This window comes from Ylistrum balloti, unplaced genomic scaffold, assembly GCF_031769215.1.
Source record: "Ylistrum balloti isolate Yb309-2 unplaced genomic scaffold, AGI_CSIRO_Ybal_v1 Utg370614, whole genome shotgun sequence".
NCBI classification, from domain to species: Eukaryota; Metazoa; Mollusca; class Bivalvia; order Pectinida; family Pectinidae; genus Ylistrum; species Ylistrum balloti.
Genome location: NW_026782377.1, coordinates 931,763 through 952,155, shown reverse-complemented (window position 1 = coordinate 952,155; position 20,393 = coordinate 931,763). Strand labels below are relative to the sequence as shown.

General features: G+C 33.6%; 1 protein-coding gene across 1 annotated transcript in view; it reads left to right on the top strand.

The window, feature by feature from the left end:
• LOC132557035 (cAMP-specific 3',5'-cyclic phosphodiesterase 4C-like) overlaps nt 1–20,393 on the top strand; it is a 99,514-nt gene that overhangs the window by 41,385 nt on the left and 37,736 nt on the right. The window contains exons 4-5 of the mRNA XM_060221500.1: nt 11,877–11,977; nt 19,002–19,114. Coding sequence (XP_060077483.1) covers nt 11,877–11,977; nt 19,002–19,114 — 214 coding nt within the window. The remainder of the gene's footprint in view (nt 1–11,876; nt 11,978–19,001; nt 19,115–20,393) is intronic.

Below are 20,393 nucleotides of genomic sequence, written 5' to 3'. Positions count from 1 at the left end.
ATTTAATTGGTTCTGACTGTATATTACCACAGCAGGGAGCAGAAGGTACATGTCTAGGGACACTGGGCTCTGTAGCTATTTGTGACAGGCTTGATTGGATTAAGTGTTGGTAGGCTGTGTGGAAATTCATCTGGGTAGCGAAGGAGTGGTCTTGGATGCTGGATATGATAGATCGAGTGAAAGATTCATAATATATAATCACATTGATCTTTAGACGGTACATGCAATTTCTTTTTAATCATGTATCATGTTATCCGTTACGGTAGATGCCTGTCAGATTTGGTCAGTTGAAATCAATTTTCTAGATGGCAGGGTTCATTATGTTGGCCAAAATGTTGGTTTGATCAGGTGTTACACTGGTTGTGGTAAAGTTATTTTTTGTTCCTTTTATAAAAGAAATTAAACAGTGTATTGATACACTTGTCAGTACATTATTTTACAAAGTATTGACCCACATGCTAGCTAGAGTATTGAAAAGGGGCGACAGTGGGAGGGTGAACTTATCCTTGGGCTTGCCACCATGTTGTGTGTTTATATTCATAACAACAATCCACCAAAAATATAAAGGCCTAATCCTAATTAATGTATTTTTCTACATTTTTATACGTTGTGGTTGAAGACAAAATATTTAAAAACCTATAATCTATATCCTATGTACTATGATGTGTGCCGAAGATTAACCATCTGAGATCATATTTTTATATCTTTGTAGAACAATCAGTTGGCTTCTAAAGATATGCTATTACTCTATGCTAATGTTAGTTAAAAAATTTGGTGGAAAGATAAATTCTTAATGGTCCATCATTTCAGAAAAAGGACATTAGGAGCCTACCTAAACTTAAATTTGAAATGCCATGAAATGAATTTTGTTAAGGCCTATCATCTTGATGTAGAGATCACAAATTTCATCATATCAGTTGTCTTTGCTGGCTCAAAAGACTACAAAAAAAAAACAAAAACAAAAAAATGAAATCTTTGATAAGAAAATCATGTTTATTTATTTAGATATTCTCTGCCTTGAATCACATAGTGCATTAAACGACCGGTGAATAGTGCAGATCCAAGCTCTATGGAAAATCTTGTCTAACTTGTATACTTGTTTTTTGAAACTCTTCAAAAAGTCACAGGTAAAAGACAGAATCTATTTTTACAGTTTATTTTCTACCGGAAGTGTTAACTCAAGGTGTCAACAACCGCGCCGTTCTCAGACATATATCTTATTATTTGACTGTCTGCTCGTGCGGATACTGGTCATTATGTCACTTTCTGTATGAATCATTCGAGCAGAGAATGAAAATGACCAGATATGACCTAGCAGGTTTTTCTGGTACACTACACATTATGTCATTTTATGGTACAGTATGTGTGACTAATGCCTAACAGATGTTTTCAAAGCAAAGAACCATCAAATGTCACTCTAAAATTTTAAAATCTGCATAGACATATCTGCTTTCTCCTATCTGGAATAGTTTCCAAAGCAAAGAACCTTCAAATTAGGCTCTTAAGCAGCCTTGATTAAAATTTTTGCATTTTCAAACCAAAATTTAGCCGAAACATCTAAAGCTAAGAACCATCAATTCAAACGCAAAAATCTCATCTTTAACATAAATAGATACATCTACTGTCTCTTAGCCTGGGTATGACCATGGTTTCTAAAGCTAAGGGCCATGATATTAGACTCAAAAGTCTTGTCATTAACATAAACAGATACATCTACTGTCTCTTAGCCTGGGTATGACCATGGTTTCTAAAGCTAAGGGCCATGATATTAGACTCAAAAGTCTTGTCATTAACCTAAATAGATACATCTACTGTCTCTAAGGTTTGCTATTATTGACAATAACTGCCATAGTTCAAGAGTCATCAAATCATACTCAAAAATGTAGAATTTAAGACTCATCTTACCATTCTAAAATGCATTTCTTGGTAAAAAATTTTGTTTTTCTGAAGTTTAAACCTTTAAAATTTTCCAAATTCTTACAGTGGATATTGTGCTTTAAAGCCAATTAGAACATCAGTCTTTGCTTGTTCTTGGATATATTAATGATTTGTTTTCAATGTATTAGGTTTTGTAAACATAGAGAAAGTTAATAACTTAAATCAAGAAATGTATATAAATGTAAATCATTTTAACTTTAAAATAATTAGCATGATAACATTTAGTGCTGTCAATATTTAGGTTGTTGTGATTTTTCTGATCTTATTTACTCTATATCTTGTTTTTATCTTCAGATAGATACTAACTTGTTACCTTAGACTCAAAATCAAGTCATAGGAACATTACAAGTCATTGAATAACATTTGCTTTTTAATTCTTCTGAGCAGATAAGGGCGGGCTTATTGCTAGACATGGTCTTATTATCAGTAACTACATTTATTTAAAAGATGTATGTAATATTGTGTTTGACATACATTTGAAATGATTGATATTTGATTTTTAGCTGTGTTAGTTTTGACTGTCAATGAATGATATTTCCCCTCAAGAAAAACAAACACTCTTCTGTTCTGTAAATACATATAGCTATATCACCAGACAGGAATTTAAGCATTTCAGACAATGCAAATTCTGATCCTTTATCAAAAAACTTCAACAGGAGAACAGATAAATATCACCAGTGTACTGTATATATCCATGCCTGTTAATAAGCCCACTCATAACTTTTTCAGCTCTGTGCAAAGTGCTGTTTTTCATCAACCTTTAACCAAGCCCATACCACACAATTTTGAGTTTGGAGCCTCTTTCGGAATAATTACGGCATCAATGGTTTTCATTCCTTGTTCCATAAACCAACGAAACATTAATGTGTATCCCACAAACATCTGACAGGAGAGATCCAGCAAGTTTTACCTTTGACATTATATTTTCAACTATTCTAAAATAAAAAGAAAAAAATTGAATTAAAATATAATCATGAATCCCTTTGATTCAAACTTAGTTCTTGATTTTAATGTATTTCTTAAAATAAAATTAGATATATACAAGATTTTTCTTTTTTTTTCAACTGTCTGCAGACAACTGTCATAAAATGTTAACAAAGCATGAATCAGAATTTACCTGTGTGTTAATGATATAGAGGTAACACCCACTCAGGTGAGCAGCCGTGTTGAAAGTATTATTGCTGTGTTTTCAGTAAAGTCTATCAAATATAGCTAATAAAGTAAAATTGATTTACAGTTTGCTAGAAAAAAAAAAAAGATCAGGAAAAAAACCTTGCTAAATAAAAACATGATGCAAAATGACAAAGCAAAATGTTGAAAAGTATTAGGAACAAAAAAGTGGTGTAATACAAATATTGTGACAGGAAGAGTTTTGTCAAATAATGATGAAAGGTGGCAGTTCTGATACTTTATTTTGGGTAAATTTTTTTGTATTTAGTCAGATTTGCTCTGAGGCATCATTTGTGAAGAGAACTTAATTTTGTACTGACAGTGGGAGAAGGGGCTGTGAGGGCCTAATAGGTAAAATAGGTACAAGTGTCTTAAATACATTTCCCATAGTTTAAATTAATCAGTTCAAGCAAACTGAACGAGGTGAGCCTATATATTGAATAAAAAATACAGATTTTTTTTTACAATTTCAAATCCTGCTCTTCAGGTTGGATTATAAAATTATTAAAATAATTCCATGTGAAAAAAAATTCCTTTCATAAATCATACATAGATTAAATCTATACTAATAGTATTGCTTTCTTCTTCACCTTAGCATTGATAATTTGGCCCAGAAAGAATGGGTAAATTTAGTGTAAGCAGTGATATGTGAACAGAATTTTGGTTTGAAACTTCTTCTTCAAAACCCTTAAGGTACAACTGATACACTTTGATCTGATATTTGTTCCTTGTAACTGCTTCTGAAATATGAAAATAAGGATGCTCAGTTTTCATTTGTTGGAGATTTTTTTTAATTAATTGATTAATTTTTAGCTTACCTGGATTGAAGAACATGATATTTGGCTGGTATGTATATACCAGATGAGTGCTGCAGGTCCATTGGGCCTCTTGTTTTATTCTTTTGTATGTGTAGAATGTTGCCAACATGACTTAAATGGTATTGGTATGTCATTTGAGGAAGAAAAATGAAAAGTGATTTTTTAAAATAAATATGAAGCTAATGAAAAGCACATATATATTCTGTTAGCTCTTTTATAAGGCCAAACTTAATGATAACTTTGTAATCTATTTAATATCCCAGATCAATGTCAAGAAGTACCTATAACCATGGAAATTCTTGTGAAACTTACAAGAAAATATAATAAACATGCCAAAATAAGGTGAAATATATAAGATGGAACTTTCCAAATAGAGGTTACAGGATGTATGTATCTAAAACTAAATGACTGATTTGACCTTAGTGCACTGACAATCATAAGATTGCATGATGGTGGTATGTTTCCTCTTCTTCAACAGTAACAATGCAAACATTGTGGTAATGGAGATGCCTGATTTTATCAGAGTTCTACATACATAGAGAAATAGAAAGACACATTCCTCCATACTCAACCAATTTGTTTCAATTTTACCTTGTATAAAAAGGATAAGATAAATTTGTGTAAGGGAGGATTTTGGTTGCTGATGGTTGCCGTGGAAACCTATGTTCTTTTGTTGTGATGGGTCATTATCGTGCTGACAGTGGCAGAAAAGAGGGCCAATGACAGAACTCCATTTCCTGGCTTCCCTCATACGGTAATGGCATTCTTTGAATTCGCTGTCACTTGTAGATGGCATTCCGCCTCAAGCACCCCGGACTTTGAAGATGCTGCAATTATCAGGCGTACAGACAGAGGATTTTCTCATTGCTTTTGGAAATGGTCTACGAACACAACATAATTACAGTTTTATCAGGTGATATGCTTGGGGTACTTGCACACTTCTTTCTGACAATATTTATTCTCCATAATGGGAATCCGGCATCAGAATAAACAGAGCAGTTATAGTAGCAAATATTTACTTACAATGTATTTGATTACTACTTATTCTTAAGTTTTGTTGCTGCCATTGTCTGTCTTTCCAATTTTGGGATAGTTGACCTTTAAATTCAGCCATTTTTAGGGAAGTTACATGCAAGAAATTTCTTCTTTTCACACACAAAAAGCAACTACACATTTATTTTCATTTGTATGCATGAATAAACTACTGGAAATGCTTAAAGAATTTAAAGATGAAGCAATTTCACCAAAAAAAATTACTTTCCATTACAAATGTTGCATTTCTTATTTTTTATTGACATGGATTATCAATTTACATGTTTCTGTATGGAGACAAATTTCTGTAGGCAATTTATTATCAATTTGTACTTGACTACCCTTTATCTATGATCACCAGAAACGATGGATCATATTCAAGGACAGTAGTCATAGTGACCGTCCTTTCCAAATCTCCTGATTGGGCGCCAAGACATGAAAATGAGGCTGAATCATACAAAGCTAGAAAACATTGATAGATTTTCTAGAGGACAAAGGTCATTAATGAAGAAGATTTTTTCACCAGCCATCCTAATCTCCCATGCTCTTGTTCCCTATAGCAATCCATGGTGTGTTTTCGTCTGTCCTACTTCATGAGTGTAACAGTGAGAAAAATCCTGCATTTTTTTAGAGCGAAAACCTTGTGCTGGTGATACATACATGTATACAGGAGACCCACAAAGTCTTGGATTGATCGAGTGACGGACGTCAGTCTGAGATTCACAATCAATAAATGTATATATCACGGCTGTGGAAAAGAATCCTTCAACGCTGGCTACACAACACCCAGCTACAAGCCTCTTTGTCACTAAACATCAAGGTTTTGTGCTTTATTCTGATGATGTCATAACATTTTAACACCACAATCAACACAAATCCTGTGATCATATTATGTTTCACGATTGCCAACAATCCCCACGATCATCTATTCACTCATGGACTTACACACAATTTTGGAATTCCAGGTTTTTGTTTCTCGGATTTTTAGTAATGACACGTCAGATTCCAATGGTAACATAATGGATTTTAATTGCATGGAAAACCAGGAGACAGAAATGGATTTTTAACTCCGTGCCATCCATTGCCTGACAAAGCTGCAACAGCATCTGATTGTCTTAATATATAGATCCACATACTACATTTAGCTTGATTTTGATCTTGGATTTTTCTTAACTCTGAAAGACAATATACCATATCAGAACCAAATTGTTTTAAGCATACAGAGTATAGATAAAACAAGTTGTTTTTTTCACTCATTTTTTTTTCCAAATTCCTGACATATTTGAAATTTTCAGTATGTAAAGGATATTTAATAATATTTAGATTTTTGGGCATATACATTTATCATAGGAAAAGTAGTACATAAAAATCTGGACAGTGTTGAATATGATAACACGAGATCATTTTGTGTAAAATGTTTTTCTCATGGGGTAAAAATCAACGTGTATAGATTTAACAGGTTTATGTGTAGGTGATTTCTTCACTGAAGCTTAGCTTTTTAATCCTATTCAGTTCAACTGGCTGTTTCTTTATTCAAGTACTTGTGACTCTCCTACTCTTAATAATTTCAATGGATAAAATAAGCTATCTTGAATAAATTCATTAGCTGAGCATAGAATTCATAGTAGAAAGACAGTGAAATTCATTTTAGCTCATAATTGAAAAGTATTTCGCGTAGTATGTTTTTCAGTTCGTTTCTATGCTTGTGTTGATGTCGAACTTGATGAATAGGTCAGTGAAAAAGTGCCTATTTAATATGGTTTAAAGGTCACAAGATCATGAAACATATTAGTGTGGGTTTCTATAAAGAATTGTGTTTAAAAGATGAATACATATTTTGTTTGTACTTCAGTTATTGAGTTTTATTCTTCCATGTATTGGATGTAGAATTCGGTGTAGAGGTAAAAAGTTCACTGCTTATGTAAAATGGCATGAGAAGTCAGTAGACAGAAATTGCTAGAATAAGCATCAAGACATGTTTGGAAAAAAATATTAGGTTATACAGAAATTTTCATTAATATTTTTTTTTCACACTTTTGACAGGTAACAACCAAAGAATTAAATTCAAATCTTTTGGATTTGATATAAATTCTTTGTGATTTAAGGAAGACTGTTTTTGGAAAACATTTATCAAATATTGAAAGTATTCCGGAAACAAGCAAGACACTGGAACTATTGAGGATTATTTTTGCATGTTGATGTGAGCTAGGATTTGTGTTGTGGAACAGGAGTCCTGTTTCTGCAAAGGACCTAGCTCTGAAGGATCTAGTGTTTGAATAAACTCATTTGTTCTGGAATAATGGTGAAATCATGTGTATTCCAGTGAAAAAGTACAATCATGCAATTTTGGTAATTTTTTTCATGTCAGACAAAACATTAACCTGTATTTGAATTTAGTGTGGGGAGACAACCCTAAATTTGTACAACCACAATATCTGGTGCTGTCAAATTGTCATGCTGAAGAACTCAACAAACAATTGTTTGTAATTTACATGGATGAATATAGTATGGATAGATAAGGTCTTTGTGAGGGAATCAGCTTAATTACTGACCAATTATAGCTTGCTTTCTACCGTGCTCAGACTTACAGTACATGGAAAACACTCCAAGTCAACACAGAATATAGATACAGATCTTCAGAAGCCAATTATGAGCTAGTGATGAGGGAAAAAATCCGCAATGTTCACAAGCCAAGAATGTTTGAGCAAGCCTGTTTTTACCCTGTCTTGTTGACTTGTAACTGCTTATAAGCAGTGGATGGTTACAATGGATGTACCAGATGTCTAGAACATGCTGTAGAAGCTTATTTCTCCTTATTTGTGGATTTTTCATCTTGACAACGTTGACATATAAGCAAATACTTCGAATTCAGATCAACAGACCAGGATTTTTTTTTTCACTCTGTATGAGTTCAAAACTTTAATGAAATTCACCAAATTTTTCTTTGAAAGAAGTTTTCATAAATCTGTTTTGAAGACAAAAAATTGTATGGTTTACTAAGGGTGAAATAGAAATTTGATTTCAAACTTGAGTTCAGATTTTGGAATTACTATTCAGGATGTGACACTGGACTTTCTAAGATACCAGCTGTGTGCAGGTTTTTTTTTTCTTTTGAAATAACATTTTTGTAACCTTGAGTTATTGGACAGCTGTTACTTGCAATATGTACACAAAATGATGATGTCATATGTGTATACACGACAAATGTCTTATAATTGGATTGTGCACGAAAACTGATGATTTCATGCATTTGGTGGTAGTGTGTCTGATAATTGCCTTGTAAAGGGATTATACACAAAAACTGATTATGACATATGTTACAATATAGTGTAACTGATAACATCTTCCAATAGAACCTTTTAAACTAACTCATCGTTCCATACATCAAGATAAGGATTTTGTCAAATGCAGGGTAGTGATTTTTCGTGCTCCTAACCTGATTGTGTGGTAGTTATACCTGCCAACACAGGAGCTTTGCCTACCAACTGATGTGTTAATACCTTGTAAAGATTACACACAAAAAGTGATGTTACCCATTATAATTGGTATTTGAGGAGTGTCTGAATTGGACATGTGTATTTGATGGGTAGCTGTGACCTATATTCGGAGATGTGAGGCCCTATATGGGGTGTATATACAGTCTATGCGGAATGTGTATGTAAGTATATCAGTGGTACACTTCTATGGTTTCTATCTCCAATAGGTTGATTAGGTCTTGTTTACATATCTTTTTATCATTTTATATGTAAAGACAGTAAACTAGAACAACAATTAGGTAAATAATATAGACCTATCTTGACACTCTACAACAAAGGCTTTCTAGAGATGCTAGTTGATAGAGACTACATCGAGGAAGTTTTCAGGTGTCCACCGTGACATCGTTTAGAAATATTTTATTTTCCAAAATGTATAATATGAGTTGTAATGTTTCATGTTCATGACTATACCGCATGGTTTAACCTTGTTCTCATTAAAGAACATGACATGACATACTTGGCTTGATCAATATTTACATGGTAGGTGTCTCTTATGAAGCAGAAGATGCTAACCCTTCTAGAATACCTGGTCATATTCTCTGTATAATATTTTCAGAATTTTCTGTGTAATCTTTCTTTTGTTAATGTTTTTTGCCCACATTTCATAGATTTTGAGTTAGAATTAAGATTCCAATGACATGTCAGCTGTCTCGCTTCTGTTGAGGCTCAGACACAAGTTGATACAGTAATGGGAGCTATCAGTACTTGTGATACAAAGGTTCAAACAGTGTTATTAATTACAATGTCATCATACATCATTTTTAACAATATGTTTCAATTAATTTTGATTAGAATTATGTAGTAGGAGAAGTAGGTCAGGATAGCAAAGAAAAAATCTATATTGATGACTTGTGTTTATAATTGTATCAGTGTATTCTTATTGAGGGATAGCTAGATAACAACTGCTTTGAATATTGCTGTAACTAGTCTGCTGAACCCAGAAGGCTCACTATCAAACCATATTTGGTTTTTAGACTCTATTGATGTGATAATGATTTATTTGAGATAAAATGAGATAAGATATAAATTCTTCCAGTATGTGAAGTGATGTGAGTACTTCAAGTTTTAAGTGAGAAAATCTTTCTGGAGCATTTAACTTATTGATTCAAGCAACTGCAGATTCTTACTCAGAGCTTGTACCTATGGAGAAACACTTGCCCATCTTATAAATGCTTCCTATAAATGCTTGTACTAATGTTAACCTATGTGTGAACTATAGCCTACTATTAACATATTGTTCAGCAGTTAATGTCAGATATTTTCCTGATCATTGGAGTGGTAGTTCTGACAAATCATTTGCAACTTAAATTTTAAGTTTCTTGAAAAACAGTACAGAGCCAATAGTAATAGCATTGTCTGTTTGTAATATACATCATGTTTCAAGTACAGGCCACTTGAGGAGGGAAAGTTATCATATAAACATTCATGTTTGTATGCCTCTCTATCATTGGACCATAGATCCATGCATATCTTATCTGTGACCTTGACCTTTGACCTTGTCATCCATAATAACTTGCTTTAACTGATACTTAAAGCTCACCCCACTCACCCAGAATATTTTTCCTGTCATTGAAGTTATACAGTGAAACCTACCTATTATGATATCCTATTTTCCAGATGAAAATATTATAACAGATGGTATATTATTATAACTAAGAGAACTATTTAAGTAATGGAACCGGAAGTTAGACTATCATAGTAGTCTAATTTATTACAAAATAAAACAGAGATAAAAAGCAAGGTAATATCAGTGGAAAACTGCATTTTGTAACAAGTAAAATAAACATGAAAGATTACTGTTATCAGTGCCGACTGATATATATCAGACACAGAATAATTGCTACTTTCACTTTTAATTCCATTCAGTTCAACTAAGAACCAAGTTGAATTGAAGGCAGAATAGGTTACTGTCATGCAATATTCAGTTAGGCACAGGTATAAAGCTTATCATTACCGTTTTATAATGATTTGGCAGTTTTGCTGTGAAAATCTGTTTCCAGGCTCTTAGAAACATCAATAACATTTTGCCTCGCGAAAAAAGTCGCAACAATCATATGACAATCACATGTGTCAAAACGTTGTTCTAAGCTAATTTTGACATGCAAACATATCTATACTCCAAGTTAATTTGATAAATCCTCTTATCCCTCTGTAAGTGCATTTGTTCTAATTGTTATGGCCTAATTAGGAATCTTGTTCATGTAATCCGTACTGACTGAAGGTTTTGGTTGACCAATCTGTAACATGTAGGCGACTTGATATCTACTGTTTCTTAATAGCAAAGAATAAAACTTACCTGTAACAGGTGGGACTGGCCACCTAGGGGTACTTAGAGGCACTTAGAGGCACTTTGGGCTATAATTAACAAATAAATAGTATCACAGGAACACATCAGGTGTCAAATACGCACTCTTGTCTAGGGTTAAAGATTACAAAAATTGATTTTGGTAGAAAGAATATCATAAAAACTGATATTTCATATTGGACAATACCATAATAAACCTTTTTCTTAATTTGTTTAATTCATATAGGGAATATTCTGTACATTGAAAAAATATCATAACATACCAGATACAATAATATCCAATATCATAGAATCCACTTAATATAATTATGGTCCTGGGTAAAATCTAGCTAAACTTCTGTATACTTCAATTCTTGTTTCATCTGTAATAGGATAACAATGTATGTATCGTATCAATTTCACCAGATCAATTTTGTAGATTTCTGTGGTATACAGTTATATATGTCATGGCTGTATAACATAGGATCTATTTATTCTTCATAATACCTTGCCAGGGCTCGATACACTATACAGCTCAGTCAAACTCTTTTGTGTTGCACAGTTGGGCTTACATTGCTACTGAAATGTCACAGGCATTCAATTCTTTTTTTAATGGGAAAATTCTTTTGCTGACACTTCCTCTCAGATCAATACTTCTCCCACGTAACAACACATGGCAAGAACCGATCCAGAAATCGGCGCCAATTGTTCCAGTTCTTATTTCAGAAGATATCATCAATACCATGGTCTATTTCACAATTCTGATATTAAGAAATTCCTCCCACACATCTTTAGAATTTATTGCAGCTTACAACTATATATGGGGTTGAATGGTCATTTTATGACATATATAGATGTTTAAGATTTTCTCTTTGGCTTTTCATGAGGTAGAAGTATTTTCCACGAAGCCTAATTTGAAAGTGTGTCTAAAGTTTTATTGACAGATATCATAAATAAAAGTAATTGAAAACTGTATTGAGTTGATGGTAAAATTTTGCTCAATCATTCCATATGGTACTGTAAGACTTTTAGAATGTTTTGATGTTATTTTGTCTTGTCCATCTCATTTCTGCATCGTCTTTGTGTATCTTTTTACAGGACGAGAGGCAGTGCCGCCACAACCAACAGTCCACACAATGCTCATAATAAAACGTCCCAAACTAACTGTCAAAACTCTACACAGAACAACAAACTGGCAGGTAAGTTTAATTTGAACTTCCCTTCTGTAACAGGCTTAAGGTTGTAAGTTACCTTACTATATCATGGTGCTTTAAGGCTGTATGCTACCTTACAGTATCATTGTGACTTTTTGTCTTAATTACTGTCACATAAAATCTATATGTAACATTACGTTGTAATAGTGACTTAAGGCTATGTACTACTTAACTGTAATACGGTGACTTAAAGCTGTATTACCTTACTGTAATACGGTGACTTAAAGCTGTATTACCTTTCTGTAATACGGTGGTGACTTAAATATGGTGATTAAAAGCTGTATTACCTTACTGTAATACAGTGACTTAAAGCTGTATTACCTTACTGTAATAGGGTGACTTAAAGCTGTATTACCTTACTGTAATATGGTGACTTAAAGCGGTATTACCTTACTGTAATATGGTGACTTAAAGCTGTATTACCTTACTGTAATACAGTGACTTAAAGCTATATTACCTTACTGTAATACGGTGACTTAAAGCTGTATTACCTTACTGTAATATGGTGATTTAAAGCTGTATTACCTTACTGTAATACAGTGACTTAAAGCTGTATTACCTTACTGTAATAGGGTGACTTAAAGCTGTATTACCTTACTGTAATATGGTGACTTAAAGCGGTATTACCTTACTGTAATATGGTGACTTAAAGCTGTATTACCTTACTGTAATACAGTGACTTAAAGCTATATTACCTTACTGTAATACGGTGACTTAAAGCTGTATTACCTTACTGTAATATGGTGACTTAAAGCTGTGTTACCTTACTTTAATACAGTGACTTAAAGCTGTATTACCTTACTGTAATACAGTGACTTAAAGCTATATTACCTTACTGTAATACGGTGACTTAAAGCTGTGTTACCTTACTGTAATATGGTGACTTAAAGCTGTGTTACCTTACTGTAATACAGTGACTTAAAGCTATATTACCTTACTGTAATATGGTGACTTAAAGCTGTATTACCTTACTGTAATATGGTGACTTAAAGCTGTGTTACCTTACTGTAATACAGTGACTTAAAGCTGTATTACCTTACTGTAATACAGTGACTTAAAGCTATATTACCTTACTGTAATACGGTGACTTAAAGCTGTGTTACCTTACTGTAATATGGTGACTTAAAGCTGTGTTACCTTACTGTAATACAGTGACTTAAAGCTGTATTACCTTACTGTAATACAGTGACTTAAAGCTGTATTACCTTACTGTAATAGGGTGACTTAAAGCTGTATTACCTCACGGTCTAATAGTGACTTAAGGCTGTATTACCTTACTGTAATACAGTGACTTAAGGCTGTATTACCTTACTGTAATACGGTGACTTAAAGCTGTATTACCTTACTGTAATACGGTGACTTAAAGCTGTATTACCTCACGGTCTAATAGTGACTTAAAGCTGTATTACCTTACTGTAATAGGGTGACTTAAAGCTGTATTACCTTACTGTAATACAGTGACTTAAAGCTGTATTACCTTACTTAAAGCTGTATTACCTTACTGTAATACAGTGACTTAAAGCTGTATTACCTTACTGTAATAGGGTGATTTAAAGCTGTATTACCTTACTGTAATACAGTGACTTAAAGCTGTATTACCTTACTGTAATACAGTGACTTAAAGCTGTAATACCTTACTGTAATACAGTGACTTAAAGCTGTATTACCTTACTGTAATACAGTGACTTAAAGCTGTATTACCTTACTGTAATAGGGTGACTTAAACCTGTATTACCTCACGGTCTAATAGTGACTTAAGGCTATATGCTACATGGCAACTTAATGCTTTATGAAACCTTACTGTGACATGAGGTTTAAGGATGTATGCCGCCTGACATGTATGGACACCCTATTATTTCAGTTTTCAGTGCTGTCTCCACCTGTGTCTTTTATTACTTATTTTACTCATCATCCTCTCTACTATTGGCAATGTCCTGGTGTTTTATTTCTACTTTAGGTGTCTTCCAATAACAAATTACATGATTTTTTTTTCATAATGGCAATCACTCTTTGTTTACTTAATAGATTGTTAATGAGCTGTAAAATGATATAAAGAAGAAAAAAAAAACAATGCAAAAATATAGATATATTGACAAATTGGGCAAATTACTGCAAGCATCTCTTATACAAACAGCAAATTATGATACCTGTGCTGTCTGTATCTGGAAAATAATAGAATCTCATGTCTTCTGTAATTGACAATTACAAAAATCTCAAATCTTCTCTTATTGGCAAATTACATCTTTTGTCAAGCCATTTGCCAGTGACAACTTCCAACAGCTATTCTCTCTGCTTCAGGCAAATAATAGCTAATTCTCTAGTGTCTGTCACAGACAAAATATAGTTGTACATCAATTTTTCAGTGCCTTAATAAAAATTGCAATATCAGAGATATTTATTACAGAAGTACTTAGTTTCCTGTATTGTTGTGTGACCTGATTGGTTTACGGTCGTGGTCATTTCATCAACACCTGTCCAACAATTATTCAGCTCCATTGTTGTGCTGCTGCAATACCATACCTGGTACATTTGACTTTGGATTGACCAATATATATCATCTGCTGAAACTATACATCTATAACAATACAGATATATGTAACCATATTTTTACTTACTTTTTCCTGTGATTTATTATTTATTATAAGCTTTCATCTTTTTTTTTTTTTTATAGAGAGAAACATCTTGCTGTTTTTTTTATTTTGTATAGGTCCAACATCTCTATAGTAATACCTGGCCCAATCACATATAAAATACCACAAATGGTGGCTTAATTGTTCAAATTGCCATTTTCCATGACCCATTATACCTCTTTAAACAATTCTTGTTATCCTTATTTCTTTAAAAATTTTAAGTTTCCCCAATTTTATTTGTCAGTTCCTCTTGGTCCATAGAGATTCCTGCTTTATTTTGAGATTTATCAAAATAAAAAACAAATACAAAAAGAAAAGAAAAAAAAAGCAAATTTTAAGGACTGGATGGATTTGTCTAGGTCCCTTATGATTATTTGTTAAATTTTGAAACCGACCTAAAAAATAAAATGGTAAATTAGGCTGGGTTATAGTCAGACTAATGAAGAAGGATAATTCCTGAGAAACATAGGATGGGTCATTCTCAGATCTTGAATGACAGTGTCCCTTGGTCAATTATGATTTTGTTAATTGGTTGGCAAATTGTCTTGGTTGACAAGTGGCCATCTTGAAATTTGATATCTTGTAACTATTTGTCAGAAAGCAATATTAAAAGGTCAAGATCATCCTCACTGAGGAAGAAATTGATTTGCATAGTAGCAGGGACATATTTTAAGGACATTCTCTATTTTTGTTATTTAAATGTGTGTGAATGAACATTGTTAAAAATTGAGTGTTGTTATCAACTGTGTATATGCCTATGGAAATTATTGAAGTAGAATAGTTATTAAATTTCATGAACAATGGGAAAAATCAGGAGAAAAGAGTCTAATATATTTAAGAATGACAGCAGTATAAGATAAGTGTCCATCAGCATCAGTCGATGTTGGTGAATATTTGGCTTGATTATAGAGAAACCGGTTGTGTGAAAATCGACATTGCTGCTTCATTTCTGATGGAACAGTGAAGGTCTCTGCAGATCAATATTGCGGTGATCCTTCTATCACTTCCTCACATATACCTTGCTGGGCATACACAGCTTATGGCTAATTCCATAACTTATCCTTTCGTGATTGTCTTCATCTTCAATTCTGCTTCTCATTCATTAGCACCAGAGAAATGATAACTGTCAAACGTCTAGCTCACTCAGATGTATCGTCAAATTATTAGATTTATTTAAGGCAGCTTGGTATTCATTAGCATGTGTAGTCTGTGAAAATTATCAACCTCAAACACATCAAAACATTTGATTTGATTTTTTCACATTTGACTTCATTTTTATTACTTTTTTTTCTTTTCCTTTTATTGTTGCGGATGAAAATGAAAGGGAAAAGTGCTCCTGACACTTTGGTAATTTATAGATACGAATGTCTCATTTTATGTAACAATTATGCTGCATGGCTTCCCATCTAAAGATTCTCTATATTTTGTGACACGTTTTATAACTATCATGAACAGTAAAATGTAAATTGCAGCCGGTCGTTTTGGATGAGAGCTGAGATGAATCTCGAGTTCGTAGCCCAGATTACAGCCTGTGTGTATAGAATCATTGTCATTCTCAGCTGCGTTATTCACAATAGTCTCATACCAGATCAGACTGAATACCAAATATTATTCAGTTCAATGAATATTGAAAGAGAGTGCAAAGAAGGCATCTATTGCAAAAGAATATGACAGAAAACAACAGACATGTTGCAAGGTTGTCAGTATATTTCATTCACAATTTGGAATATCATACTTGTATTGTATTGTAATGTAATTATACACAGGATATCTTGATGGTGAACAACTTCTCATTATTTGTGGTTTAATTAAATCTTTCTTCCTCTCTTACATCAAAATAATTAAAATAGACATTCTTTGTTAATTTTTCACCACCAATGGACATGTCTAAGGTAACTTCTGTTTCCTCATTTTTCATGACATCATTGTTCCCTGTGACTTTATTTCATGTGAAGTTAAAGTCGTCAAGTATCTGCCATTTATTTGACAGTTTGACCTTAGAGTACAGCACCACAGGTCTGATTATTCATACCTTTGATAAATCTCATGAGTCTGCATTGGGAAGAGATGGTATGACAGCTATGACGAGATGGACAAGTTAGTAATTTGACCAGAAGGAAGTTTTGTCATGTTCCTAAATAACATGCATGTCACTGATGTGTAATGGCATATCTATGTTATGTCTCACATATGTGTGGCTTTTCTGTCGTTAAAACAATTTTCATTTACATTGTTTAAAAGTTTCCAGAACATATATGGTACCGTAATTATCCCAGAAAAAGCCCTTGCCTGGTAATAATTCCAACCAACTATACTGCTGTTTAGAAAAATTACCAACAAATCTCATTCCATCGTGTTTTTAGAGAGCCATGACTCAGTGGTAGGGGCATTAATGTGTTGGTTCCATGGGTTTATTACAGGAAAAATAACATAACAAAGGTTTGCCAGGAAATGAGAGTGGTCAGAAACGTGTATGAAATGACGTAAAATTGTAAAATGAATTTAAAGCAAATTGCTGAGAGTTTTCCATCAGTACATTCATTGGTTTTCACTGCTTAGCTAGAATTAAAAACAGGACAGCTTTTGCACTAGGCTATGGAATAATGAACAGCAGGGGTTGGATATGTCGTGGTCGTGATCAAGGTTGGCTGAAACTAGCTTAGTGTAAAGGAGGACATTGACCTTAATTAATCCTTTTATTATGTCACTGAACTGCAGTCAGGTCATACCCAGTCAAGAAAAGGAAACCAGATATCATACCAATAAGTTAAAGAAATTTTCTAGTGTTGAATGTAAATGTTCTTCTGACCTTGGATCTCTGCTCCTTTGTTAAATCTCATAATAAAGGCCCAGTATTTCTCCAGTACTATTTGAAGGTTCCTTCTGATCCTTGGTTATTAGTTCACCTGGCCCAAAAGGTCAAGGCAGCTTATGCTGCGGCAAGACATCTGTTATCCATCTGTTGTCTTTTGTCTGTCATCCATCTGTTTAGCATAAACATTTTATTTTAAACCACTTCTAGTCAATGACTAGTTGACCAAATGTCTTGGTATTTGGCTTGCTGGGATGAAGCCCAACAAAGGTTGCAAATAGAAATTACCATGACCATATTCAAGTGCACAGGAGTCAAATCTGTTAAAAACTTACAACAACTTCTTCTGATTAATCAAAACATTCAGAAGTATAATATTTGCTGATATGTACCAAGGATGAAGTGCAACAAAGTTTGTAAAATAAAATGACCTTGATCTCTATTCAAAGTTAGAGGTGTCAAATTTGATAAAACCTTGAAACAACTTCTTCTGATCGACCAAAATGCCTTAAAGCATTATATTTGTCTGATCGCTTCATGAGATAAAGGCTGACAATTATCTGGAAAAGAAATGACCTTGACCCATATTCAAGGTCACAGGGGTATATTTTGTAACAACCTTGTAAATAATATTTGATTAACTGCCAGAAGGCATTGAAGCATCATATTTCAAGGATACACTCGTGAGATGAGGCTTTTTTAAATTTTAAGACAGTGGTGTGAAATGGGCATGTATTTGAGTTGAGCATTGAATACCAGGTGAATTATGCAGGTCCATTGGGCCTCTTGTGTTGGTGAAAGTTTGAGACTGCTTTTGAAAGAGAAAACAAAAATGACTGTGAGGCTTGGATTTCAAGCATTAAGGATTATTATTATTATTGATCAGAAAGTACTTATGTCTATTTCTCCTTAAAGTCATCTGTCTATTCATTGACCCATTACTACAATTTCTCTTCGGTAATTAGTCACCTGTCTGTAAAAATCAGAATGGTAGAGGTCACTTGTCTGTAGGGGTCACTTCCATTTAGAGAGTATTCCCCTATAGAGGTCACTTGTCTGTAAGGGTCTCTTCCATATAGAGAGTATTCCCCTATAGAGGTCACTTGTCGGTAGGGGTCACTTTAATAAAGGGAGCAGTCCTCTATGTAATTCACTTGTCTATAGGGTCATTTCTGTATAAAGAGCATTCCAATGTAGAGATTGCTTGTCTCTAGGAGTCACATTTGTACAGGGAGCTTTCCACTATAGAGGTCACTTGTCTGTAGTGGTCACTTCTATATAGAGACCATTTCACTATAGTGATCACTTGTCTGCAGGATTCACTTCTTCATTGTATATATGGGGGTCACTACCTTTAAGAAGTCAGTTGTTCTGTAGGGGTCACTTCTCCGTAAGGGTAATTCCTCTACAGAGGTCTCTTTTCTGTTGAGGTTGCTTCTATATAAGGAACATTCCCTTATACAGGTCACCTGTCAGTAAAGGACACTATATTGCGTGTTTAAGTTTTAAGGTTTTATTCTTTTATCAATCAATAAACATGAAACTTATCCTTAATTTGATTTTTCAGATGAGAACTACACCAAGCTGGCCATGGATACCTTAGAAGAACTTGACTGGTGCCTTGACCAGCTAGAAACCATCCAGACTCACCGGTCTGTTAGTGACATGGCATCCAGCAAGGTAGGCTTAGCTCCCTTTTGGCTGTTGACGCTAGAAATAAAGATCCACCATTTAAATATTTCCTATCTGTAATCCATAGTAAACTTCAAACCATGTATCCATTAAGTCAATACTGTAAGCATTTTATCAAATTAACACAAACCAGAAAGGCCCAAAGGACAGTAAGGCACAGCATTCAATGTCTGTCCAGTATCCATTCCTTATCAAAAACCAAATGTCCTAGGGTTCAATAAATGGATTATACTAGGATGAATTACTACCAAGTTTCTTCAAATGAATTAAGGTACCTTGACCCATGCACTACTAAGGTCACAGGGGTTGAATGTATTAAAATCTTCAAACAACTTCTCAATAACTCAAATGGCCAGTGTACTGATATTAGGCATTTAACATGTTTAAATGAATGACCCTGACCTACATTCAAGGTCACAGATGGGTCAAATGTTTTAAAATCTTAAAATAAACTTTTTCTAAAACTTCAAGAACCTGTGGGTCATGCATGGTAATTGTGTGTTAGTAAGCTTGAGAAAAGAACATCAAAGTTTGCAGAAATTGGCATAGGTGACAAAGTCATTTTCAATCTACGTACAGAATAAGTGAGTGATTCAGCTTAATTGGACCTCCTATTAACTGGAAAATATCATAAAACCTAGGATGCATAACTATGCCTAAAATGTTTGAATGGAAATGCAGCTAAATTTAAAATATCACCCAAGACACTAACTTGAAAAGAGAAAACACCATATGCACATTTTAGGTGCATTCCACATACACTGTGCACCACCTCTTGCCTGATTGACACTGCAACAATGCTGAAGTGGAAAGGTGTTTTAATTTTCAGACTGAAACACAAGGTTGAAATACATTTAAGCAATGTCAAGGCAGAAATGGTAATATAATTATTTTAACCATTTACTTTCATACAAGGTAAAGAAAGCAAAGTACAGGTGTGTTAAACCATTTTAGTCATAATTTGGTCTGGAACAATACTTTTAAAGAAGTGAAATCAACATGATCTTTTAAATGTTATTATAGAGATACACAAAGGAGATCCCAAACCTATGTAATATAAATGTCATATTTTACACAATGATGGCGTATTCTAGTGTAGCCAAATATATATTTTGATTTGAACATACCCATAATTATCTGTTGATGAAACAACAAATTGATTTCAGTTTGGTGGTCAGGTAACACATTGATAACACATCCACATTTCATATAGGCGTCTAGGTTTCGATTCCTGAAACAAGACGTGGAAAGGTATTAGGTCTCCTAC